The sequence below is a fragment of the Mastigoproctus giganteus genome, chromosome 8 (assembly GCF_048544385.1).
Source record: "Mastigoproctus giganteus isolate SK-2022 chromosome 8, ASM4854438v1, whole genome shotgun sequence".
Lineage (NCBI taxonomy): Eukaryota > Metazoa > Arthropoda > Arachnida > Uropygi > Thelyphonidae > Mastigoproctus > Mastigoproctus giganteus.
Genome location: NC_143582.1, coordinates 202567363 through 202594588, shown reverse-complemented (window position 1 = coordinate 202594588; position 27226 = coordinate 202567363). Strand labels below are relative to the sequence as shown.

Genomic DNA, 27226 nt, shown 5'->3' with positions numbered 1-27226 from the left:
TGATCATTTTCTCACAAACAACCCTTCTAAGTACACGTTCGAAGTGTGAGTTCCTTTAGGCACTTCAGATCACAACTTGGTGATTGTCTCTTCTCCAATGGAGCCTTTATCTCATGGCTATTCCCAACCTCCTGTTGTTTGGCATTACAAGAATGCAAAATGGGATGACCTGCGAGATTTATTTTCTTCTTTTCCTTGGTCGGATTACTGTTTTAAAACTTCTGATGTCAACGTTTGCTCAGATTTTGTCAGTGAAATTATTCTTGCAGGAATGGAATCCTTTATCCCACACTCCACTTTAAAATCTCGTCCTTTATCTAAACCTTGGTTTCCCAATAAATGTGCTAAGCCTGTTCAAGAGAAGAATGTCGCATATCGTAATTGGCTTGTTTCCAATTCTTCAGTTTCATTTTCTGCCTACACCAAAGCTTGCAACAATTGTAAAGCAGTTATTAATCAGTCCAAACTAGAGTTTGAACAGGCTAAGAGTAGAAAACTTGCTTCTTGCCGGCCACAACCTTTGCTCATCTCTGCTCCCACCTCTGTCCAAACCAGATGGTTCTGTTGTCACTTCAGCCAAGGATAAAGCTGACCTGCTAGCATCCCATTTTTTCCCAACTCATGTATTAATGATCTTGGTAAAACACCTCCCACCGTTCCCAACACACTCCATTCAATGCCTCTGTGGTCTTCCGTCGAAAGGATGTTAGAAGGATTTTGATGAATCTTGATGCTAAGAAAGCTCCAGGTCCCGATGATATTTCTCCACTTGTTCTCAAAACCTGTGCTCCTGAACTTACTCCTATTCTTTGCCGCTTTTTTTTCACTTTCTTATTCCAAAGGTGTTTTTCCTTCTGCTTGGAAATTTGCTCATATCCGGCCAGTTCCTAAAAAGGGTGACAAATCCCTCCCATCTAATTATCGTCCCATTGCAATTACTTCACTCTTTCTAAAGTAATGGAGAAATCAATTAACCGCCAACTCTTAAACTACCTAGAAACCTTCAGTCTGATCAACGATCGCCAGTATGGATTCCGTCAGTGTCAATCCACTGGTGATATTCTGGCTTATGTTACCCATTTTTGGACTAATTCAATGGAATGGTTCAGTGAAACACAAGTAGTTGCTCTTGACATCTCAAAGGCTTTCGATCGTGTTTGGCATAAAGGTCTTCTGAACAAGCTTCCATCTTATTGTTTGGCAACTGTTTTTAGCATTAGCATTAGTAGAGGCATTTGATGCAAGAAAGCAAGCTTATGCCACATCAGCCAAAAAAAAAAAAAAAAAAAAACCACTTCCACTTCACCCTTCTGTTCGTTCAAAATACCTGTCCAGCTGAGCCTTAAACTTATTTAGCCTATCAACTTCCACGACAAGGGATGGAAGTCTGTTCCACCAACCAACCACCCGCTGGCTAAAGTCAAATTTCTGCACATCTGTCTTTCCTCAATTTGAATTTATGCCCTCTCAGGTGATTATTCTGAGCGAGAGGAAGAATCCCATCAGCATTGAGCATGCTCAAACCATTCAAGGCTTTATACACATCTATCAGATCACCTCGCTGGTGCCTAGTCTCCAGACACTGTAATTTGCAAAACTTAAGCCTTTCTTCATAAGAGCACCCCTTTGTTCCATTCACTAATCTTGTTGCCCTTCTCTGTACTTGTTCCAGCAGCTCTACATCCTTCTTGAAATGAGGCCTCCACACCTGTATACAGTACTCTAGGTGTGGCCTAACGATTGTCTTATACAAGGGAATAATCACCTCCTTATCCCTGCTAGAAAAATTCCTATATATCATTGACAATACACCATGAGCTACTCTTGCAGCCCGTCTGCACTGCTCAGAGAATTTCATATCTGCCTGCACAACCACCCCCAGATCCCTTTCATTCTCTACCACTGTCAGTGTAGTACCACAGAGTTGATACGTTGCTCTGGGGTTGCTGTTTCCCATGTGTAGTACTTTACATTTGTCAATGTTAAACTTCATTTGCCACCTCTCAGCCCATCTGCTCAACTTTTCCAGATCCTGTTGCAGCAGCATAGTGTCAGTAGTGTCCTTGACAACCCTGCCTACCTTTGTATCGTCTGCAAACTTGGACATTAAGCTTGATATACCATCATCAATATTATTTATAAATACAGACAACAATAATGGACCCAACCCTGAGGGACTCCACTAATAACATTAGTCCATGATGAGCAGTGTCCATTGATTACCACTCTCTGTCTTCTCCCTCTCAACCACCCCTTTATCCATAGCACCAATTTGCCTCCAATGCCACACTGCTCCAATTTGTGCAGCAGTCTTCCATGTGCAACAGTATCAAAAGCCTTTCTAAGATCCAAGTATATAATATCAAAGTTATTCCCTGCATCCAGTTCTTTTGTGACTGCATCATAGTATCCAATCAAATTGGTCAGGCAAGACTTCCCCTTAACAAAACCATGCTGTGTCCGAGCTATAACTGAAGTCTTGTCTAGATGATCCTGCAGTGCTTCTTTAACAAGTACCTCCATTAATTTTCCTGGAACAGAAGTTAAGCTCACAGGTCTATAATTACTTGTGTCAGCCTTTGATCCTCCTTTGTGAATTGGGGTCACATTTGCACATCTCCAGTCTATGGGTACCTCCCCTGAGTCCAAGGAAGCTCTCGTAATTATGGCTAAGGGTTTGCTTACTTTCTTTCCTGCCTCCTTTAATATAACTGGATAGATCCCATCCACCCCAGGTGCCTTTCTTGTGTTTATCTTCAACAATTTCTCCTCCACTTTACTCTCAGTTATTACAAGATTCTCTAGCTTACTGCTAGAGTTGAATACACCTCTGGCTTTCCCCTCGCTAAATAACTCCTCATGTGTGAATGTCGCTGCAAAATATTAATTTAGTTTGTTAGCTACCTGAGCAGGATCATCAACAGTTGACCCATCGATATCAAGTGGACCAATCTGATTCAACCCCTTCCTTCTAGAGTTTACATAAGTAAAGAACTCTTTGCTGTTTTTCTTTGCATCCCTTGCCAAAGATTTCTCGTAATCTGCCTTCGCCTGCCTAACCTCCTCGGTAACTTGGTTACAGATCAACTTGTATCTATCATAGGCTTCTGTGTCATGTGTTAATTTGTATGTATCCCATGCATGTTTCTTCTCTGCCATATGCCTCATTAGTTCATCTGACATCCATTTAGGCCTAAACCTTGATCAATATTTCTTCGTTGGTATGTAAAGCCTAGTAGCTTCCAAGATAAGTTCTTTGAATGCTTCCCATTTTGCATTTGCTATTGGTAACATCATCAGTTGGTCCCACTGTATAGAATTTAAATACTGTCTCAGTCCATCGTAGTTGCCTTTACGAAAGCAATAACCCTTCCCTTTACCCCTAAAGGTAGTTACCTCTGAGTAAATCCCACTTCAGCAAACTGTGATCACTGCCACCTAGTGGTTCATTTATCTGCAGATTATTAATGCATGAAGAATCACTGCTGATAATCAAATCAAGAGTATTCCTCCCTCTAGTTGCCTCCCGAACATGCTGATGTAGAAAACAATCATCCAATAAATCCACAAAAGCCTTGCTAGTGTGTGAGTGACCAGCCCCCAAATTCCAGTCAATATCTAGGAAATTAAAATCTCCCATTGTAAGACTCTCTGATTTACTGGCCCACTCTATTTCCCTGAAAATATATAATTCCCATGCCGGGAATCGAACCCGGGCCTCCTGGGTGAAAGCCAGGTATCCTAACCACTAGACAACATGGGAAATTAGTAATTTCCCATGTTGTCTAGTGATTTTTAGTAATTGATTATCCAGTTTTCTCTCTGATCGCTCACTGAGGGTGATGGTAGATGGCTCTCTGTCTTCTAACTTCTCCAGTAATGCTGGTGTCCCCCAAGGTTCAGTTCTTTCCCCCACTCTTTTCCTCTTGTATATTAATGACCTTCTTCCATTGAGTGGAAATCCTATCCATAATTTTGCTGATGATAGCACATTGAATGGTTTGAGCATGCACAATGCTGATGGGATTCTTCCTCTAGCTCAGAATAATCACCTGAGAGGGCATAAATTCAAATTGAGGAAAGACAAATGTAGGATAGACGTGCGGAAATTTGCCTTTAGCCAGCGGGTGGTTGGTTGGTGGAACAGACTTCCAACCCTTGTAGTGGAAGTTGATAGCCTAAATAAGTTTAAGGCTCAGCTGGACAGGTATTTTGAACGAACAGAGGGGTGAAGTGGAAGTGGTTTTTTTTTTTTTTTTTTTGGCTGATGCTGCATAAGCTTGCTTTCTTGCATCAAATGCCTCTACTAATGCTAATGCATTCTACTTTCCATTTTGAGAAACCTTGCCTTGCTCAATCAGCTTCAACTTCTCGAAAATCTGCTACTAATTCCTTAAATGCCGATCTTCAGGTAATTCTCCAGTGGGGCAAAGACAACTTAGTTGATTTCAACCCTTCTAAAACTCAGTCTTGTCTTATATCTCGCAAAAAGGATTCTTCTGCTCCTATGCTTATCTTTAGTGACACTCCTATTTCTAGGCAAAATTATATATCTCTTTTGGGGATTACCCTGACTTCTAATCGCTCTTGGCACAAGCACATTACAAATATTGCTTCCTCTGCATCTAAAAAACTTGGTTTTCTCTTTCGCTCTCGGCGTTACTTTTCTTCCAAACAGCTGCTCACTCTGTATAAATCGCAAATCCGCCCTGCCATGGAATATTGTTCCCACATCTGGGGTGGTGCCCCCAAAACCTCTCTCAGGCTTCTTGATTCCATTCAGAAGAGGGCAGTTAGGTTAATTAATGACTCATCTCTAACAGAGTCTCTCCACTCGCTGTCTCATAGAAGTATTGTTTCTGCTGCATGCCTCTTCTACAGATACTTCCACGGACACTGTTCTTCTGAATTGGCTTCTATAATTCCCATTCTCTCTTTCAAAACAGTCTGAACACGTGCTGCCACCAGCCAACATCCATTTACTGTCCAACTTCAAACTCACAGAACCAACTTTTCATTTTCTTTGTTTATTCATTCAACTGCCGTTTTCTGGAACAACCTTCCTTCATATGTATTTCCTGAAAATTACAGTCTACAGAAGTTCAAGTCCAATGTCAACAAATATCACCTTTCGTCTTTTCAACCTCCAACCCAAGCACGGTACTAAGTACTATAGGTTCTAATACCTCTCGTGTTTGGGGTTTACATAAAAAAAAAAAAAAAAAATACAGAAAACAAAAATGGGCCCAACACCAAACCCTGGAGGACTCAACTAATAACATTAGTCCACGAAGAGCAATGTCCATTGATTATCACTGTCTGTCTACTCCCACTCAACCATCCTTTTATCCATTGTAGCAACTTTCCCCTAATTTGTACAGTAGTCTTCCATGTGCAACAGTATCAAAAGATTTCCAAAAATCCAAGTATATGATATCAAAATTATTTTTTGCATACAGTTCCTTTGTGACCACATCATAGTATCCAATCAAATTGGTCAGACAAGACTTCCCCTTTACAAGCCCATCCTGTGTCTGAACTATATCTGCAGTCTTATCTAGATGATCCTGCATTGCTTCTTTAACCAGTGATTCCATTATTTTCCAGAACAGAAGTTAAACTAACAGGTCTGTAATTACTTGTCACTCTTTGATCCCCCTTTCTGAATTGAGGACACAATTGTACATCTCCAGTCCATGGGGATCTCCCCTGAGTCCAAGGAAGCTTTCATAATTATGGCTAAGGGTTTGCTTACTTCCTTTGCTGCTTCCTTTAATATAACTGGATAGATACCATCCACCCTAGGTACATTGCTTATGTTCATTTTCTGAAATTTCTCCTCCACTTTGCTCTCACTTATTACAAAATCATTTAGCTCCCTGCCAGAGTTTGATAAGCTTCTGGCCTCCACTTCCCTACAGACTTCCTGTTGTGTGAATGTAGATGCAAAATACTCATTCAGTTTGTCAGCTACCTCAGCAGGTTCATCAACAATTGAACCATTGATGTCAAGTGGACCAATCAGATTCATCACCTTCTTTCTAGAGTTTACATAAATAAAGAAGTTTTTTCCGTTTTTCTCTGCAACCTTTGCCAAAGATTTCTCGTAATCCATCCTTGCTTGCTTGATGTGCTCTGTGACTTGATTAGACTATCTTATATCTACTATAGGCATCTGTGTCTCCTAATAATTTATATTCATCCCATGCATTATTCTTCTCTGCCAGGAGTCTCATTAGTTCATCTGATATCAATTTAGGCCTAAACCTCGAACAGTATTTCTTTGTTTAATGGTTTCCAACCTTTTCCTGTACAGGGGCCATATTCAAATTTAGATTTGTTTTGCGGGCTGCACTGAGTGATTCGAGAAAAATTAGTGTCTTACATTTTCCATATTTTGTTACATTTAAAGGACAGTTTCCATTTCCATGTTACCATTTTTGAAGTGAAACTTTTTTAGGTGCCCCAGTCAGTTTGTTTATTTATTATTAACATAAAATATACACAACAGGCAAGTGCCTAGTCAAAGTATATAACAGAAGAGTAAAATACGTGAAGATACAGAGATTGTAGATACAAATAAATAAATAAAACAATAACACACAGTTGCAATGATAGTTTTATTCAGATGGGAAAGTCCAATTCAAGGAAATCAAAGGAATTCATTACATCATTAGTCCAGTATCCTGAAGAGAATCTCAGAAAGCAGGCAGTAGCAGGAAGACATCAACACACACACACACAATTAAAATAGGCGCCTCCGTGGCCAGGTGGGCAGGAAGGTGCGTAGCACACACTTCTTGATTAGACTGGGGTTCGAGCCCGTGCCCACCAAATACGGAGGATGGGGAAAGGTCAGGGAATGACCACCCCATATCCCGGAGCAATATGGCCTTAGTTGCTAATGCTCCTAAAAACCAAATAACAAACAAGCAAACAATTAAAACTTCCACCTTGTACACATCCCTCAACCAGCCAACCTGCTACAGATAGTTCTGTGAAACTTTTTTCTTGTCCATAGTTGCCATATTCAGATCATATTTGTTCATGATCTGAATGTGGCAGATTATGAATATGATCTGAAAATCATAGTATGATCTAAAATCATACTAAAATCATAATATGATTTTAGTAAACCTGTACTTTACTTAGTGTGATTTACTAAAATCATAGTTTTCCTCGAGCCAGCAAATGAAATTGAGCTACATTTCCTGTAATTAACCTCCAAACTGTTTAAAGCAACCCAATTAGTAAAAGAGTTGAGAACACCTTGAAGGTTATCTGCATCCCTTGACTGTTGATCCATGAGTAAAGTTTCACATCATCATCAAACATTAAAATCTTAATACTACCTTCCTCTGCAAATTGCGGTAGGTCATTGACAAAGATGGTGAATAAAAGAGGCCCAAGAGATGATACTCGTGACACTCATTTAGATGGAATAAATTCCCTTGAAATTTCCTGTCCGATGATAACCCTTTGTTTTCTATTCGAAATATAACTTAACAACCAGGAAAGTAGAGGGTCATGTATTCCTTATCGGCTTAGTTTTTTAGCAAGTTTTCACATGGGAGTTAAGTGCATCTGTGGATTGACAAAAATTGCCACAAAATGCAACACGAAATGATTCATTACCCCCTGTCATTGTACCTGGTGCACACATTGCACCAGGCACGAGCGATGTGGGACTGTATATATTAGCGATGCATGACACAATCAGTACCCCTACAGCGCAGCCGCAGTGTAACTCGCAGCTTGTCGTGTTTATGTTTTAAATCGCTATATCTCAGTTTCTAGCAGTCTGATTTTAAAAATTTAAAAACCAAAATATTTCTTTCGCCATTCTCCACCGTATTTAATAAAACATTTCGACAGGAAAGAATTTATAATTCAACATGCTGAAAACTAATAGTGAGCATTGTAAGGTGTATAGAGCACGTATATGCGACCACGGAAACCACCTCGATTGAGTACAAAGGAGAGATCTGTAAAAACTTTGTAATAAAGTTGTAAAATATTAAACCACTGTAACATTGAAATAATAAACATTTCAAAAGATTCTGAAGAAGTTTCGCTTAACTTCCGCTATGCGTGCTCGGCACACACACAATTTTTTTTTCCAGGCTATATATAAAATGAAAATTCCCAACACTTTTATATGCAAAAAATTTATTTCTGTGATTTATTTTTTTAGATTTTATAAAAAATTATAAAAATATGACTTACTTTTGTTTTTTAAAAAAATACCTTACTTTTGCTTTTAAATGCTCACTTTAGAAAATTTACAACCAGAAAAGGTTCGCTAACTTCCAATATTAAGGTGAATAAATAAATATGATACACCTAAAATTGAAAATATTCAAAATTTTTTTAAGTGAGTACAATACATAATAACATTTACTGAACAAAACTTAACATTTAATGAGATGATTGAGGTGGGATATTTTTAGATAATTGTTCAAAGTTTGTTTGAAATTTTGAAATTCTCAATATGGAATGAAGATGCTCATCTGCTATTCTGTTTCTTTTTAAATATTTATTTGATTTCATGAGTGAAAATATTTGCTTGCAAGCATGTTGATCTGAACAAAATAGCCATTTTTCATGGCTGCTTGGGCCATATAAAAATTATTCGCAGGACTTATCTCGCCCGCGGGCTGTAGGTCGGTTTTTTTTTTTTTTTTTTTTGTTATTTGGTTTTTAGGAGCATTAGCAACTAAGGCCATATTGCTCCAGGATATGCGGTGGTCATTCCCTGACTTTTCCGCATCCTCCATATTTGGTTGTGATGGGCTCGAACCCCGGTCTAATCAAGAAGCGTGTGCTACGCACTGCTGCTCCTTCCCACCTGGGTACAGAGGCGCCCTGTAGGTCGGACACCACTGCTTAGTTGGTATGAAAAGCCTGGTAGCTTCCAAGATTAATTCCTTGAATGCTTCCCATTTGGAATTTGCTGATGGTAATATCAGTCGGTCCCATTGAATAAAAAAATCTCAGAGGCCACTGTAGTCACCTTTACGAAATCAAAAACTCTTCCCTTTAACCTTGATGGTAGTTACATCTTTAAGTAAATCTCATAAGAGTACACTGCGATCACTGCCACCTAGTGATTCCTTTATCTGCAGATTCATAATGCATGAAGAATCACTGCTGATAATCAGGTCAAGAGTATTATTACTCCCTCTGGTTGCCTCTCAAGTGTGCTGCTCTAGAAAACAATCATCCAATAAATCCACAAAAGTCTTGCTAGTGTGTGACTTAGCTATAAGACAATCTGATTTACTGGCCAATTCTATTTCTCTGTACAGTTGTTCGTTGTGCTCATTACAGTCATTAGGCCTATAACACACTCCTACTCTCAAATTGGTTTTCCCAGTACTTATGTCACACCAAACTGATTCAACACTGCACTGTCCACCCATGCCAACTGGATGCATTTACTTAGATTTTATGTGTTTCTTAACTAACAGCAGCACCCCTCCTCCACTTCTATCCTGTCTATCCTTTCTGTACACATTGTACTGCCCAAATTCCAATTCTGCATTCCTCATCTCTGTGTGACACCATGTCTCTGATATCCCAACATTTGATATCTTCACCAGCATTTCAAATTCATCAAATTTATTTACTACACCTCTAGCTAGCATTGGTGTACATACAGCAAGCATACATGCACTTGTTCTTACTCTTAGTTACCCTAACACAACCCATGTATTTACTTGTTCCATGAAGACTCCCAGCAGTCCTTGAAAACCCCAATACCTTGCTTTCTGGGCTGCTGCTGATTCCAATAGATGTGCAAGGATCACTTTGACCTCTGCCCATGGCTACTGTTAATCTATTAGTCTATGAATCACCCAAGCTAGCAGTTTTCCGACCCACTTAACACTGCCTGTATAGCATCAGCAAATATTCTTGCACTCTTTTTATTTAAATGTATCCCATCCCTGTAGAAACAGTCTCTCCTGTTAACAAGCACAGACCTCACTGAGAAAAATTCTACCCCACGAGCCCTGCACAATCTCTCCAGGGCTGAATTGATTGACAAGGCTCTCATCATATACTTCCCCGATCATGTCTTGGCAGAATTGGAGACACCTTCAAATTTAACCCAAACTCGCAACTTTTTTTCAACATTGACTTGTACTCGTTAAGTAAGTACTGTGATACCATTACACAAGGGGGCACCTGTTGGTTGATAGATACTTCTCAAATTTCCTATGATAGCATTTCCCAACCTGTGGTCCACATAACAATCATATTAACTGTGATGAGAAATACAGATACATCTATAGCAACCTACTGTATACTACATATGTTAATTAGAGCTGCATATTATTGTATTTAAAAAATAGTTATTGATATATTTTTCCATGTGCTTCTGTTTCAAATATAATAGTAGACCAAAAAGGTTAGGAAACACTGCTTTATGACAGTGTAATTGTAATAATTGTGACATTTGGTTCAAGAGGTCTTAGTTTTAATCCTATTGGAGACTCGAAGAATTCTTAAAGGCCTTTTCAGTCAGGCCTATAGCTGATCTTAGGCAGACGGTGTTCACCCCCACTCCAAGTGAGTTATTCCGGGTTTTTAAGATGTATATCAGCCTATGAAAATATACATGTGTAGTCATAACATATGCATGCGTAGTCGCATATGTTAGTTAAGAAACACATAAAATCTAAGGAAGTGCATCCAGTTGACATAGATGGACAGTACAATGTTGAGTCAATTTGGTATGACATAAGCATTGGTAAAGCAAAAATGAGGGTAGGAGTTTGTTATAGGCCTAATGACTCTGATGAGTACAATTGTTCATTGTACTCATCAGAGTCATTGAAAAGAGTACAGAGAAATAGAGTAGGCTAGTAAATTAAATTCTCAGATATTGACTGCAATGTGTGGGTTAGTCACCCGCACACTAGCAAGGCTTTTGTGAATTTACTGGATGATTGTTTTCTATAACACCACATTAGAGAGGCAACCAGAGGGAGTAACACTCTCGATCTGATTGTCAGCAGTGATTATTCATGCATTAAGAATTTGCTGATAAAGGAAAGACTAGGTGGCAATGATCACAGTGTACAGATATGGAATTTACTTAGAGATGTAACTACTATCAGGGGTAAAGGGAGAGGTTTTGCTTTCATTGGTCACGGAGATTTTTTAAATTCTATACAGTGGGACCAACTGATGATGTTAGCAACAGCAAATTCTAAATGGCACGCATTCAAGGAAGTAATCTTGGAAGCTACTAGGCTTTTGTTCCAACTAAGATATACTGTTTCTAGGCCCAAATGGATGTCAGATGAACTAATGAGACTCATGGCAGAGAAGAAAAATGCATGGGATGCATATAAGTTATCAGGCAATACAGAAGCCTAGTATAGGCTAGTCTGTAATCAGGTCACAAAGGAAAGCAGATTATGAGAAATCTTTGGGAAAAAATGGAAAGAAAAACAGCAAAGACTTCTTTACTTATATAACCTCTAAAAGGAAGGGGATGAATCAGATTGAACCACTTGATATCAATGGTTTCACTGTAGATGATCATTCTCAGATAGCTGCCAAACTAAATGAGTATTTTGTTTCTACATTCACACATGAGGAGTTATTCAAGTAGAAGGCTAGGTGTGTATCAAACTCTTAACAGGTAATGAAATGATTTTGTAATAACTGAGAGCAATGTGGAGGAGAAATTGTTGAAGTTAAACATAAAAGAGGTACCTAGGGTGGATGGGATCTATTCAGTTATATTAGAGGCGGCAGCAAAGAAAATAAGCAAACCCTAAGCCATAATTATGAGAGCATCCTTGGACTCGTGGGGAAGTCTCCATGGACTGGAGATTTGCAAATGTATCTCCAATTCGCAAAGGGGGATCAAAAGGTGACATAAGTAATTACAGATCTGTTAGTTTGACTTCTTTTCCAGGGAAAATAATGGAGTCGACTGGTTAAAGAAGCATTGCAGGATCATCTAGACAAGACTGCAGCAATAATTCAGACAGCATAGGTTTGTTAAGGGGAAGTTTTGTCTGACCAAATTGATTGGATACTATGATGTGGTCACAAAGGAACTAGATGCAAAAAACAATTTTGATATATGCAGTCCATTCCGGTTATTTGGGACACATCAGGACTAGTGCATTATGGCCCGATTAAGCGGCTGCCCCAATTATCCGAAGTCTCACGTAAATAGTCAAAAATACAATGCACCCCCACCTTTACAATTAGTTCATGTTACAATCAAATCACGTTACGACGAACTCACCATAGTTAAGAACCGTTCACTATACGATGTGTAGTAAGTGCCGGTCATTGTGATCACGTTTGTGAATTGAATTTTAATTCTATTAAACAGTGATTCTAATTAGAGAAAATAGGAGGAATATTATCCACAGGCTATAAAAGTAAAGATATATTAAGCACAAATTTACCCTTTATTACCTTACCAATTAAAAAAATAAATGATACGTGAAAATCGGAATAATTAATGCATACTGTAATATGTACATACGAACTAGGTGACATTTCTGTTCACTGACATTTGTGGGTGGGGGTTAAAATCCTTTTAAAACAGTAAAAGGATAAGCAATCAATAACAAAGAACACGGCACACACAAATTGCAAGTAACACAATACGCGCAAGTGAGACTGGAGTAACGAGTTACAAAGCTTTAAAAATAGGAATGAAGAGAAGATCTAAAAATTAATTTTTTTTATATGATTGAAGATTTCATGGAAGTGTAAACACATTTCACCATAATAACCCACAGAATTCCAGCTGTCGGTATTATCGCAAATTCAGTAAGATCAAGTTTACTGTCCGTTTATGATAGATTTCAACTAACAGAAAAGCCCAATAAACAGGTGACTGCTAATTGTTTTTATTGTTTTATGGTTGTGACCTCCAGAATTTTGACCAAACCATGTGGTACGGTCGGAGACAATCGTAGGGTAATCTCCAGTGCTGCAGTCTCCCGCCCTGATTAAACGGCATGCTGTCCCAATTAAGCGAAGTGAACCCTGGCTATTTTCTCGATTGGTTTCTGTTTTTTAAGATTTGCCCCAAATAAACGGCTGCCCCAATTAACCGGTGGCCCAAATAATTGGAATCCACTGTACTTGGATTTCAGGAAAGCTTTTGATACTTTCCTGAAATCCAAGGAATACTTTCCTGAAATACATATGGAAGAGTACTGTACAAATTGGAGCATTATATCATTATGGGCAAGTTGCTACAATGGATAAAAGAATGGTTAGGTAGGAGAAGACAGAGATTGGTTATCAATGGACACTGCTCTTTATGGACCAATGTGGTGTCCCCCAAAGTTCGGTATTCCACCCGTTGTTGTTTTGTATATTTTTCAATGATATTGATAAAAGTATATCAAGCTTAATGTCAAAGTTTGCAGATTAGCATCAGTAGAGGCATGTGATGCAGGAAAGCAAGCTTATGCAGCATCAGCCAAAAACAAAAAAAAAAACCGCTCCCATTTCAACCCTCTGTTCGTTCCAAATACCTGTCCAGCTCAGCCTTAAATTTATTTAGGCTATCAACTTCCACAACAAAAGATGAATGTCTGTTCCACCAATCAACCACCCGCTGGCTATAGGCAAACTTCTGCAGATCTATCCTACAACTGTCCTTTCTCAATTTGAATTTATGCCCTCTCAGGTGATTATTCTGAGCAAGAGGAAGAATCCCATCAGCATTGAGCATGCTCAAACCTTTCAAGGCTTTATACACCTCAATCAGATCACCTCGCAGGTGCCTAGTCTCCAGACACTAATCTGCAAAACTTAAGCCTTTCTTTGTAAGAGCAACCCTTCATCCCATTCACTAATCTTGTTGCCTTTCTCTGTACTCATTCCAACAGCTCTACATCCTTCTTAAAATGAGACCTCCAGACCTGCATACAGTATTCAAGGTGTGGCCTGACCATTGCCTTATACAAGGGGATAATCACCTCCTTATCCCTGCTAGAAAAATTCATTCCTGTATATCATTGACTAGACACCATGAGCTACTCTTGCAGATTGTCTGCACTGCTCCGAAAACTGCATATCTGCCTGCACAATTACCCCCAGGTCCTTTTCATTCTCTACCACTGTCAGTGTAGTACCACAGAGTTGATACATTACTCTGGGGTTACTGCTTCCCATATGTAGTGCGTTACATTTGTCAATGTTAAACTTCATTTGCCACCTCTCAGCCCATCTGCTCAACTTTTCTAGATCCTGTTGCAACAGCGTACTGTCATTAGTGTCCTTAACAACCCTGCCAACCTTCGTATCGTCTGCAAACTTTTACATTAAGCCTGATATACCATCATCAGTATCATTTATAAATACAGAAAACAACAGTGGACCCAACACTGAACCCCGAGGGACTTCACTAATAATATTAGTCCTCAAAGAGCAGTGTCCATTGATTACCACTCTCTGTCTTCTCCCACTCAACCATCCCTTTATCCATAGACGCAATTTGCATCTAATGCCACACTGCTCCAATTTATGCAACAGTATTAAAAGCCTTTCTAAGATTCAAATATATATCAAAGTTATTCCCTGCATCCAGTTCCTGTATGACCACATCATAGTATCCAATCAAATTGGTCAGACAAGACTTCCCCCTAACAAAACCATGCTGTGTCCGAGCTATAACTAAAGTCCTGTCTAAAAGATCCTGCAGTGCTGCTTTAACCAGTGCCTCAATTAATTTCCCTGGAACAGAAGTTAAATTAACAGGTCTATAATTACTTGTGTCACCCTTTGATTCTCCTTTGTGAATTGGGGTTACATTTGCACATCTCCAGTCCAAGAGTACCTCCTCTGAGTCCAAGGAAGCTCTCATAATTATGGCTAAGGGTTTGCTTACTTCCTATGCTTCCTCCCTTAATATAACTGGATAGATCTCATCCACCACGGGTGCCTTTTTTATGTTTATCTTCAATGATTTCTCCTCCACTTTCCTCTCAGGTATTACAAAATCATCTAGCTCACTATCAGAGTTTAATTCACCTCTGGCATTCCGCTCCCTGAATAACTCCTCATGTGTAAATGTAGATGCAAATACTCATTTAGTCTGTTAGCCACCTGAGCAGGATCATCAACAGTTGAGCCATCAATATCCAGTGTACCAATCTGATTTATCCCTTTCCTTCTACAGTTTACGTAGGTAAAGAACTCTTTGCTGTTTTTCTTTGCATCCTTTGCCAAAGATATCTCATAATCTGGCTTTGCCTGCCTAATCTTCTTTGTGACTTGGTTACAGTCCAGCTTATATCTATCATAGACTTCCATGTCACCCATTAATTCATATGTATCACATGCATTTTTTTTCTCTGCCACATGTCTCATTAGTTCATCTGACATCCATTTAGGACTAAACCGTGAACAATGTTTCTTAGTTAATATGTAAAGATTAGTAGCTCCCAAGATTAATTCTTTGAATACCTTCCATTTTGAATTTGCTGTTGGTAACTTCATCAGTTGATCCCACCATATGGAATTTAAATACTGTTTCAGACCAACGTAGTCGCCTTTACGAAAGCAAAAACCCTTCCCTTTACCTCTGATGGTAGTTACCTTTTTGAGTAAATCCCACTTCAGCACACTATGATCGCTGCCACCCAGTGATTCCTTTATCTGCAGATTCTTAATGCATGAAGAATCACTACTGATAATCAAATCAAGAGTATTACTCCCTCTAGTTGCCTGCCGAACATGCTGATGTAGAAAACGATTATCCACAAAAGCTTTGCTAGTGTGTGAGTGACCAACCCACAAATTCCAGTCAATATCCGGGAAATTAAAATCCCCCATTACAAGACTCTCTGATTTACTGGCCTACTCTATTTCCCTGTACAGTTTTTTATTATACTCATCAGAGTCATTAGGCTTATAACACACTCCTACTCTCAATTTTGATCTCCCAGTAGTTATGTCACACCAAATTGACTCGACACTGCATTTTCCAGTAATGTCGGCTGGCTGCACTTCCTTGGATTTTGTGTTTCTTAACTAATAGCATAACCCTGCTCCCTTCCTATCCTGTCTATCCTTCCTGTACACATTGTACTCCCCAAATTCCAGTTCTGCATTCCTTATATCTGTGTGACACCACCTCTCTGATATCCCAACAATATCTGCCTTTGATGTTTTGACCCGCACCTCAAATTCATCAAATTTATTTACTAAGCTCCTAGCATTGGTGCATACACAAGTAGATATGCACCTGTTCCTATTCTTAGCTACCCTAACACAACCCATGTGTTTACTTGTACCGCAATGACTCCCAGCAGTCTCTGAAATACCCTTCATCTTGTTTTCCATTCTGCTGCTCATTCCAATAGAAGCAGCACAAGAATCACTTTCACCTCTGCCAGTGGCTACTGTTAATCTATTAGTCTGTGTAGTCCCCCAAGCTAGCAGTTTTCCAATCCACCTAACACTGTCTTGATAGCATCAGCAAATATTATTGCACCTTTTCTATTTAAGTGTATCCCATCCCTGTAGAAGCAGTCTCTCCTGTTAACAAGCACAACGACCAGGCTGGAAAAAAATTTACCCCTTGAGTCTTGCACAATCTTTCCAAGCCAAATTGATTGACAAGGCTCTCATCATATACTCCCTTCTATCGTGTCTATGCAGAATTGCAGACACTTTCAAATTCAACCCTAATTCATGGCTTTTATTCAGCAGTGACCTGTACTTGTTAAGTAATTCCGCCGGTCTCCTACTCTTAATATCATTACTGCCAACGTGTACAACAATATCACCTTTTGTGCCCTTAAAAGATGATATCTGCTCTACATCGCATCAACCTTTGCCCCTGGCAGACATACCCTGGTCCTGTTCCACCTATCCTTTTTACACATTGTTCCCTGTTTCCCTGACAATAGAGTCACCAACAACTACTAGTTCTTGTGGGACCAGCATATTCTGCCTTGGGGGTTGCTGCTGTTTTGCGTGATGATCTAGTGCAAACTCTGGCGTTGATATGGGCAGCTGAGGGCTTGATGGGCCCCTCAATTTAGATCCTTCGAGGGCATCCACCCTGTCCTTCAAGCTCTCATATAGGCCCATAACAATGCTGAGTTGTCGCCCGATTTCCTCACACTCCTTACATCGCCCACACACAAAGACATTCCCTTTGGCAATATCATATCCCGTACCTGATTGCTCCACAAACATCAAACAAGCAGTGCATTTTAAAAGGCTGTGATTCAGAGGGCAACTGCCCCCCCTCAGTTCTTCCCTGAGCCACAGCACTCCCATTAGCTTGAGCCTTTTAATATAGATGATACAGAGATTGGCTGGGTATATAACAGTATGCTGCTGCAACAGGATTTGAAAAAGTTGGGCAGATGGGCTGAGAAGTGACAACTGAAGTTTAAAATTGACAAATGCAAAGTGCTGCATATGGGTAGCAGGATAACCCCAGGGTAACATACCAACTGTGCAGTACCATACTCGGGGGTAGTGGAGAATGAAAAAGACCTAGGGGTAATTGTGCAGTCAGATATGAAGTTTTCTGAGCAGTGCAAACAGGCTGCACAGAGTCTTGTCAATGTCAATGATATATAGAAATTTTGCTAGTAGGGATAAGGAGGGGATTATCCCCTTGTATAAGGCAATGGTCAGGCCACACCTTGAGTGCTACATACTTGTCTGGAGGCCTCATTTTAGGAAGGATGTAGAGTTGCTTAGAACGAGTAGAAAGAATCGCAACAAGACTGGTGAGGGGAACAAAGGGGTGCTCTTATGAAGAAAATCTTAAGTTCTGCAAATTGCAACATCTGGTGACTCGGCACCTGCAAGGTGATCTGATTTAGATGTATAAGGTCTTGAATGGATTGAGCAGGCTCAATGCTGATGGGATCCTTCCTCTTGCTCAGATTACAAACCTAAGGGGGCCATAAACTGAAATTGAGGAACGACAGTTGGCGAATAGTTGTGCGGAAATTTGCCTTTAGTCAGCAGGTAGTTGACTGCTGGAACAAACTTCCATCTGTCATTGTGGAAGTTGATAGCTTAAATAAATTCAAGGAAGAAGTGGACAAACTTTTGGAGTGAATGGTAGGGTGAAATGGGAAGATTTTTATTTTTGCCTGATTCTGTATAAGCTTGTTATCTTGCATTATATGCCTATGCTAATAATACAAAAAGAAAGTATAATGTGGCCCTTGATTTTAATGCATCATATAAATATCAGCAACCTATACAAAATTAAAGCTTATCCAAATTAATACATCAAGGCTATTCTCTGAGCTTTTCAAATCAGTGTGTACTATTGTTTCCAGGAAATTTGGATATGAAACTATTTGTATCTTATTGTTATTGCATTTTTGATATTATCTATCTATTCATAAATCAGTTATTAAATTATTATTTCCTTTGTTGGAGACTTGGTTCACATAATTTTAATGTCATGTTTGAAATTTGCAGGTGTTTTCAGTTAGCATTTAAAATTATGTATAAATGATATTACAGATATCACTGTTCAGAACTGCATTTTGTAGCAAGTGTGCAATTTATATATTTTTGCTGTGAACTGCTGTTCTTCTGAACAACATTCGTGAATCTTTTAAGCATTATCAATCCAAGTTGGGCCTAGATGTGCTACTAAAAAAAGTAGATTAGACTGGTAAAGGCCAGCTTAGTCTGTGATGCTGAATTAGGCTTAAAAGCAAGAATTGGAGAATAGACCCTGTGTTTGAGTCTGAAACTATAAAATGTTTAATAATAATATATATATGTATATATACACATGTAGACTTTTTTTTTATATATATATTCAGGGCCGAGTCAACACTGATAAACAGTTGGAATATCTGCAGCATACAACTTTTCTTATTAACCATGAGTACTGGAACTGTGTTAAATTTTACATGGAACTTGTTTCTTTCTATTTTTGAAATATGCATGACTGAGGTGAGTTGTGTAGATAAATGTAATTTATATAATTTTAGCAAGCATTCTTTTATAACACAAAATTATATTAATGTTAAAGATGATAATTTTTTCTTCTTCATTAGTGATTAATAACTGATCAGCAAAACAAAAGTTTGTTTTTTACCTTCCTTTAAAGAGGAAAGTAAAAAAGAAAAAAAAAATCTATTAAATTTGAATATGCTGAATGTAAATCTGAGCTTTAAAAATTTCTATGCTTTTATCTGTATTGAAAATTTTTTTTTAGTGCTCGAAATTTTCTATTTCAAGGGAAAGAAAATGAAAGATTTATATATGAATGAAATATTATAATTAACAAGTTTATTTAACCCAGTTTGCCACTGAGTAAGATTTAAAGTACTGCCTTGCATATGGCATGTGTTTTATTTTGTTTTAATTCATTTAATAATACTAAATTTACAAGTATAGTACATTTACCAGCACACATTCTCAAATATCTTTCAAAAAAATGAAAATTTTAAAATATTTAATTTGATAAATTAAAGATATGAGTAATTATTATTAATCAATAAAAGAAACACAGTTTATAAAACTTCTTGATAGACAGTATTTTCAGTGTAGAATTAAATTTCCTTGATGTCAAGCATTGCTTCATATCAAACATTAATTTCTTATTATTAATTTGGAAGAAATATTTAATAATACTATTCCAGGAAATTCCAAGTGAAATGTAGATTTGTATTGAAAATTTTTCCAATCCGTTTCATTTCTAAAAGTTTCTGTCACGTGTTCAGAATTCTGTTGTCATTGTTTTATTACAAGATGGAAAGTTTTGTTGACATGGGAACTTGGCATGCAGTATTTCATTTAAGTATCAGAAACATGGCAAGCAACATTAATATTTGTGCTTTTATTCAATTCCTTTTCAATTTTCAAATAACGTAATTTGAAGCAAAATAGTGTGTAACAACTTGCTCCCCTCAGTTTAATATAGCTCCTCCCCCCCGAAAAGAAAAATAAAATGGAACTGTTATATATTGATGTTTATTCATTAATACATATTATTTCTGGAAGTCTCCATATGGGAATTTGCATTTGTCTACTCCTGGTATTGTCAGAAACAACACAACTTTGAAACAAAGAAAACAAAATGTCAAAATGCAGTGATTTCACTTTTGTAGCATTACGTTATTAGACTGAACCATTGAATTGGCCTTCTTTTGTGTGCAAGGTCATGTAGTGGTTCAGGACACAATGCAAGACAACTACTTTAATAAGAAGGGAGATCATAAAAGAAATACAGCATGAGTTTTTGAAAGGGAAGTGAATTGATAAAACCTAATAAATAAGTCTGGTTAATTATTGTTGTTAAGTCATACAATAACACTAGCCAACATGATTTTTACCTCCAAGAACTTAAATGCTGTTTTTAGCCAATTTTTATGTGTAGATTTCGAAAGTCACCATGATAGTTTCACATCGCATCACAGTTATTAAATATAGAGGGAGTTATGTTTTACCAAAATATACCAGTTTCGCATAATCTAGCCAGTAATGTATGACATACTGATTTATTTTAACAGATACAGCAGACTCTTGATTTACTGGGATCGGATTAACCAGGACAGTTCAAGACTCAAAATTTAAAAAAATCAACCAGAAATCATAAAATTCAAGTAATAACTAGAATAGCTATAAACAGAAGTTTTGCAAGTCGTAAATACGTGACAAGAAGCGGCATTATAAGTCGTCATTGAGAGATAATGTACCTATTATCTTGAAACCCCCGCTGTCTTCACACCCGCCTCTCAAAAGAAAAAAAAAAAAAAAAAGAGAGAGAGAAGAAATGTTTAGTTTGTTTTAGTGCATCACGTTGATTCTTGTGTTCCGTTGCACAGCAAAAAGACAAATTTTGTTTCGTTATTTATGTCAGGGAGTCGAAAATTTTTTTTATAGTAAATATTTTTTTGTTTATAAATCGCGAAAATGATGGGTAAACACAAAAGAGTTGTGCTTTCAGTTAAACAAACCTTGAAATTATTCAAAAGTTTGAAAATGGTGCATCCATTGAATCTCTAAAGAACCATTATAATGTTGGTGACCAAACCATATGTGACATTGTAAAAAATAAAGGGAAGCTATTAGATTTAAAATCGACATCGTAAAAAGTAAAGGGAAGCATCATATTGGACACGCGAGCAGTGCGTGGTAAGTTTTTCGTTTTTTATGTATTGTCATACTTTTTACCTAAGTTGCTAAACATTTTTCGATCAGTAAGTCCCTGACTTACACAACCTCAGACTTACGTAACTTTTTTCCCACCCCTTTTTTTTTTTTTTTTTTTTTTTCAGGATTGTAAAATTTAAAACAAACAAAAAAATAATAATAATAAGGAATCAATAACGATGATCACGGCATTCACAAATTCCACAAGTGAGATACAGAGTAACAAGGAAAAAAAATAGGAAAGAGAAGAAATTTTTAAAATTTATTTATGTTTTTTTATGAGTGAAGATTTCAGTGAAGGAGGCATATTTTACTATAATAACATAAAACCCACAGAATTCCAGCTATTGGTATTATCAAAAATGTAATAAGATCGAGTTTACTACATGTTTATAATTAGATGCACTAACAGAAAAGCCCAGTAACCGGGAAAGTGTAAATTGTTTTTATTGTTTTATGTTAGTGACCTCCAGAAGTGTGCTTTAGTAAAATGTGAGCTCATGTGGGGTGATAATAGTGAGTTTTCGTCTTAACCCTGTGAAGTTCTTTACAGAAAATTTCATTTTTACCATTATCGTGGTGCCGACTAAGAGAAGTGACAGCACTACAAGTAAATCTACCAACAAAAGGAAAGCGATCAATTTGGATCAGAAAATTAAAATAATAAGGGTGTATGAAAATGGTCAAACATAAACAAGTATCGTGCCGAATTCAGATTTATCAATAATAATTAGTAGCAATATATTATTAGTCATTACTAACTAATAATATATTGCGTAAGAAGTCCTGGAACGTATCTCTTATGTATGTCGGGGACTTCTGTATTTTTGGATTAACCGGGAAATTGATTATCCGGGATTTGTTTTTTACCATCTATCCTGGAAAATCGAGAGTCTACTGTATAAGTTAATTCTCTTAATTTTAGCAGTTGATTCTGCCCTCTGTTTTCTTGTGATAAACATAATCAGACTTCTACCTATGGTTCTTAGGTTCAAATTCTGATGCAACAATTTACAATTAATCACTTAGCATTTTTGGTGAGGATTTTTGTAGGCTGTGCTAAAGTTTTCCAAGCACAGTAAATGCCCGCCAGTTATAGTGATCATGTTTGCAAATTGAATTTTGATTCTAATAAGCAAAAATCGGCAAATATTATCCAGAGGCTATAAAAATAAAGATAGAAAGCACAGATTTACGTTTTATTACCAATTAAATGATACATGAAAATCAGAAGAATATTATCCACAGGTTAGCAAAATAAAATGAATTTATACTTATATACATGGCTTAATTAATATACATATTAATTAAACATAACACTTTGTTATATGTATAATTTAAAATAGTCACTTATTTTAGATTGCTTTAAATTATCACTAGAAAGCCTATTTATAGATTTTTCAATATTGTATAAGTCTATATTCATGATCACTTGCACCGGTTTCTTTCAACGCTCTCCTCAGAATGGCTATAGCTTCATGAGTTTGCCATTTTGTAACTGGAATTCATTCAGGTTCATCTTCATTTTCATTCTCCTCCTTGGTGAAATCAGTAGCAGACTGGGCAATTTCTTTATTTGTTAAAGCTGTAGTAACTTGTAGATTACCTATGTCCACCCAATCCTGTTCACCCATGTCTTAAGGCTTTGCAGTATGATTAGTATTATGACTTAGTTGACCATCATGAATAATTAATCCACATTTTTTGAAACAGTTGCTAATGCAGGTTTCGGAAACTTCATTTCAGGCACTCATTGTCATATGAAGTGCATCTAGAACAGTTATCTGCGTTGCGATATTGGATGTTCCCAAACCTTCATCTATAGACTGGATGATTCTTCACCTCATCCGATCTATAAAAAGTCTTAAAAGGTTTTTATTATTCCCTGGTCCTAGAGGTTGAATCAGTGGTGTGGTATTCGAAGGTAGAAAAATTAATTCAATGTTTTTGAAAGTTAACTTTGGATGAGCTGGCAGTTGTCCAAAACTAATGCAATTTTTTTTGTTTTTCTTATCCAATTGCATATCCCATTTACGAAGATAATCTTCAAATAAAGAAGCTGTCATCCAAGTGTTGGCATTATTGGCATATTCAACAGGCAGCTGTTTTACTCCTTTAAAACATCTAGGCAATTTACTCTTGCCTGTAAGTAATGGCTTCATCTTGATTGTTCTGATCATATTTGCATGTTAAAAGAACTGTAATCCTATCCTTTATCTTCTTTCCTGCAGATGCAGAGGATTTTTTAAAAATCATGCAGTGGTCTGGGGTAGCCCTGTAGTACAATCCTGTTTCATCTGTATTAAAAATGTCTTCAGGATTTTTTAAGTGCTTAACACAGTTTGCCAAGAGGGTTTTCAACCACGAGTCAGCTGCAGAACCATCGGAATCCTGTTTTTCTCTGTGAAGTTTTTTGTAAACAATATCATGCCTCTCCTTCCATCTTGTCAGCCATCTGTCCATTGCCTTAAACTCTACATGTAGTTTTTCAGCAAAATCATTAGCTTTTTGAAGAAGAATACTACAATTGATTGGTGCATTAAATGAGCTGGCCTGTTTGAACCAACTGAACAGTTTCACTACTGTTTAGTAGTTCACTTCCCTTTTCTGGTTTCATTAATAACATTAAGTTTAATGTGCGATGTGATTTTAGTAATTTAATAAAGATGACTGAGACACTACTAATTTTACTGATGCTTCCTTTTGAGACGTATTGCCTAAGTTTAATTTATCATGTGTTTCTATACAATTTTCTATAAAATATAACATTTAAAACACTAAAAAAGATAAGCATCAATCGATAACAAAGCACATGGCACACACAAGTGAGACAAAGTTTAATATAGAAATGAAGAGCAGATTTCAGTGAAGGGGAAACATTTCACCGTAATAATGTGAAAACACAGAATTCTAGTTATCGGTATTATCACAAATGTAATAAGATCGAGTTTACTATCTGTTTTTTGAACTAATAGAATTGCATTAACAGAAAAGCCCAATAAATCGGAAACTGCAAATTGTTTTTATTGTTTTATGGTTGTGACCTCCAGAAATGTGCTTTAGAAAATTGATTCTTATAACTGAAAATGTGATTCTAATAAATGATGAAAGTGTAGTGCATTTTATTGATTTCAATCAGTTTTTCGAAATTTGATTCTACAAAGCGGCTGATTCTAATAACCAGTTCTATAACCGGCGCTTACTGTATTAACTGATCATGACATGTTCTCAGGGTTATAAATCTATCCTCCAAACACAAACAGCCTCTCGAGAGTAGGATGGTGCAGCCTGCAACCCTTGCGGTAGCAGTAAAATAATTTCTGTCTCTACCTGCTGATTCACAGATACTTTTCCTTTCAGTATTTTCACACGAGTAGAACTAGTAAGTTGCCATATCTGTTACTGTGTAATGATAAAAATTTAATTTGTGTTGTTTTTATATTGTAGTGTTCAAAACTGAATTTACATTTTCACAAATTCATTTAGTGCTACAATGAATAAGCAGACACATACGAAGTGTATCAATCATCCAGACAAGTTTTGTTATGTTTGTGGACGGTTTACCCCAAAGACACAAAGGAAAAATATCTATGGCATTACAAAACCTTCATATTCTTTTTATTTCGGATGTAAAATTGATGACCAAGACAAACCTTAGGAAGTGGTTACATGGCAAACTCAAAGCATTACTTTTTGCACTCCTGTCGTTTGGCAAGAACCATCTAACCGCATTAATGATTACTACTTCTGTATGACAAATATATCTTGTATGTCTAAAAAAAGTAAATACGCTATAATATATCCAAATATACCTTCTGCAATTTAGCCCAATCCACACAGTGACGATTTGCCAATACCAGTGCCACCCAAAACTTGGGATAACAGTAGTAGGGACGATAATAGCGATCAAGTTGAGGATTCCTCGGAAGCCTCCACGTCACATGATGTCAATGCTTGTTGGTTTGCAGGGGGATTTCACAAAATATTTTTGTTTTTTGTGTTTGTGGGACAGCTGTGCAACATTGGGGCAAGCGGGTCGAGTTCATACTAGGACATTGTAATGTAAAATATATTCCTTTAGTGCAATCAAACAAAGTTCTTCTTCCCACACTCAGTGAAATTTTCTTCCACACTAATTTAATTGCAGTATGGTAGTTTGTTACGTAGTTCCGAAATCAACATTTTAAAAAATGATCAAGTATATTGCTTGTAATATTTGCATTATATGCATTTATCCGAAGGCTAGTCATCACTCAGTACAGTGTTAGGTAATGGACAGTTTACTCGAACATTGTATAATAATTAATGCAACACAGTTACATTTTTGAAGATGAATAATGGCAGATAAGAATTAAAAAGCAACATCTGGATGCAGTATGAAGTCTACTAAGGTAAGAAAAAGACTGAATTTGAAAATAAAATTATACGTTTTGAAGCGAATCGATTCCATTCAACGACAAGTGGATGTGTGCAATCATTTAGGACTGGCAGATTCAACTGTAAGAACAATTATAAAAAAAAAAGAATTAATTTTAGCAGTGGGAAAGACAGCTGTTTCACTACATTCAACTAAATTGGTTATGGCTAGGCCAGCTATTATAATTGAAATGGAGAGACTTCTAAATAATTTTATTGAAGATAATATCCAATGCACAATTTTGTTAAGTTAAATATTATTAAATAAAAAGTGATTAGCCTATATGATGATCTGAAGAAAGCTCACCTTAAAAAAAAAAAAAAAAAAAAAACGTGGAACCATTTAAAGCTAGTAGGGGCTGGCTTGATAGATTTAAAATTCTGGGAGAAGTGCAGATCAAGAAGGAGCTGAAACTTTCAAAAGAGAACTTAAAATTATCGAAGAGAGGTGTTATACTTCTTAACAAGTTTTTAACGTAAACGAAATAGGACTTTTTTTGGAGGCGAATGCCTAAAAGAAGTTTCATCATATCGAAAGAAGAAAAAAACATGCCAGGCTTCGAAGTGGCGAAGGATCGGTTGACTTTATTGTTGAGTGGTAACGCTGCAGGGAATTTAAAGTAAAATCCCTTTTAGTTTACTAGGAAGAGAGACAAAGTACAACCCAAAATCGACCAAAGATATGAAAACTCGACAGCCCAGGGCCATCGGATTAATAGATTCATGATTTTAAGTTTAATTTTGATACGTAATGTAGTTACTTACCACATAATTATATATGTATGTAACCAAAAATATTTTATATGTACAGATTTTTAATATTAAATATTTTGACCGACATTTAGCATCTTTTCAATACCACTTATTATTTGTGAGTCGGGGTGGTATAGACTCACAAATACATGTTACATTACGGGAATATGGCACTCGCTTAGCGCTGATTCACTTAGCGCTCTGTTTTTCTGGAACGAATTATCAGCATTAAGCGGGAGTCACCTATACCATTAAAATGATTGTTTTAAAATATAGTTTTGACAGTGTTTACATTATAAAAATGGTTTTATAATGTAAAATTGATTATTCACTTTTCTTTTGCACATCTAGATACGGTGCCTCTGTAGCCAGGTAGGCAGGAGCAGCAGTGCGTAGCACATGCTTCTTTATTAGACCAGGGTTCGAGCCCATGACCACCAAATATGGAGGATGCGGAAAGGTCACGGAATGACCACCACATATCCACGGAGCAATATGGCCTTATTTGCTAATGCTCCTAAAAACCAAATAACAAACAAACAAACATCTAGATACTGGTATATTTTGAATAAAATTTTTGTGTAAGGTTTAATTAAATGTGTTATGGTGACTATTATGAAAATATTACATTAATGTCTATATTTATCAGAATTTTCATGCCGATTATTTGCCTTTATTTCAGAGTTTTGTTTTTCCACTTGAAGAACCAATGAAAGAAAAAAAAGACTATACCTTGCCTTTTGCATTATCTTCTGGAAATTGGCCACTTCTTCAGGTACTTAGTTTTTGTGTTTCCTAATGACTCCTAATAATAAAATTAAAGAAACGACTCCTTTTATCTAAAATGTAACCCATTGGGAAGTCACCAATTTAATTAAATGTACTTTGGATGGTATGATTACAGAACATGAAA

The 27226-nt window shown here is 37.0% G+C and overlaps 1 protein-coding gene and 1 non-coding gene across 2 annotated transcripts in view; one reads left to right on the top strand and one right to left on the bottom strand.

Moving 5' to 3' along the window:
- Window positions 1-27226, top strand: part of Ndc1 (Nuclear division cycle 1) — a 113242-nt gene that overhangs the window by 54757 nt on the left and 31259 nt on the right. Inside the window, exons 8-9 of the mRNA XM_090380447.1 lie at window positions 18807-18939; window positions 26996-27088. Coding sequence (XP_090236573.1) covers window positions 18807-18939; window positions 26996-27088 — 226 coding nt within the window. The remainder of the gene's footprint in view (window positions 1-18806; window positions 18940-26995; window positions 27089-27226) is intronic.
- TRNAE-UUC (transfer RNA glutamic acid (anticodon UUC)) lies at window positions 3692-3763 on the bottom strand. Its single transcript has one exon. It is a non-coding gene; the product is annotated as a tRNA-Glu (tRNA).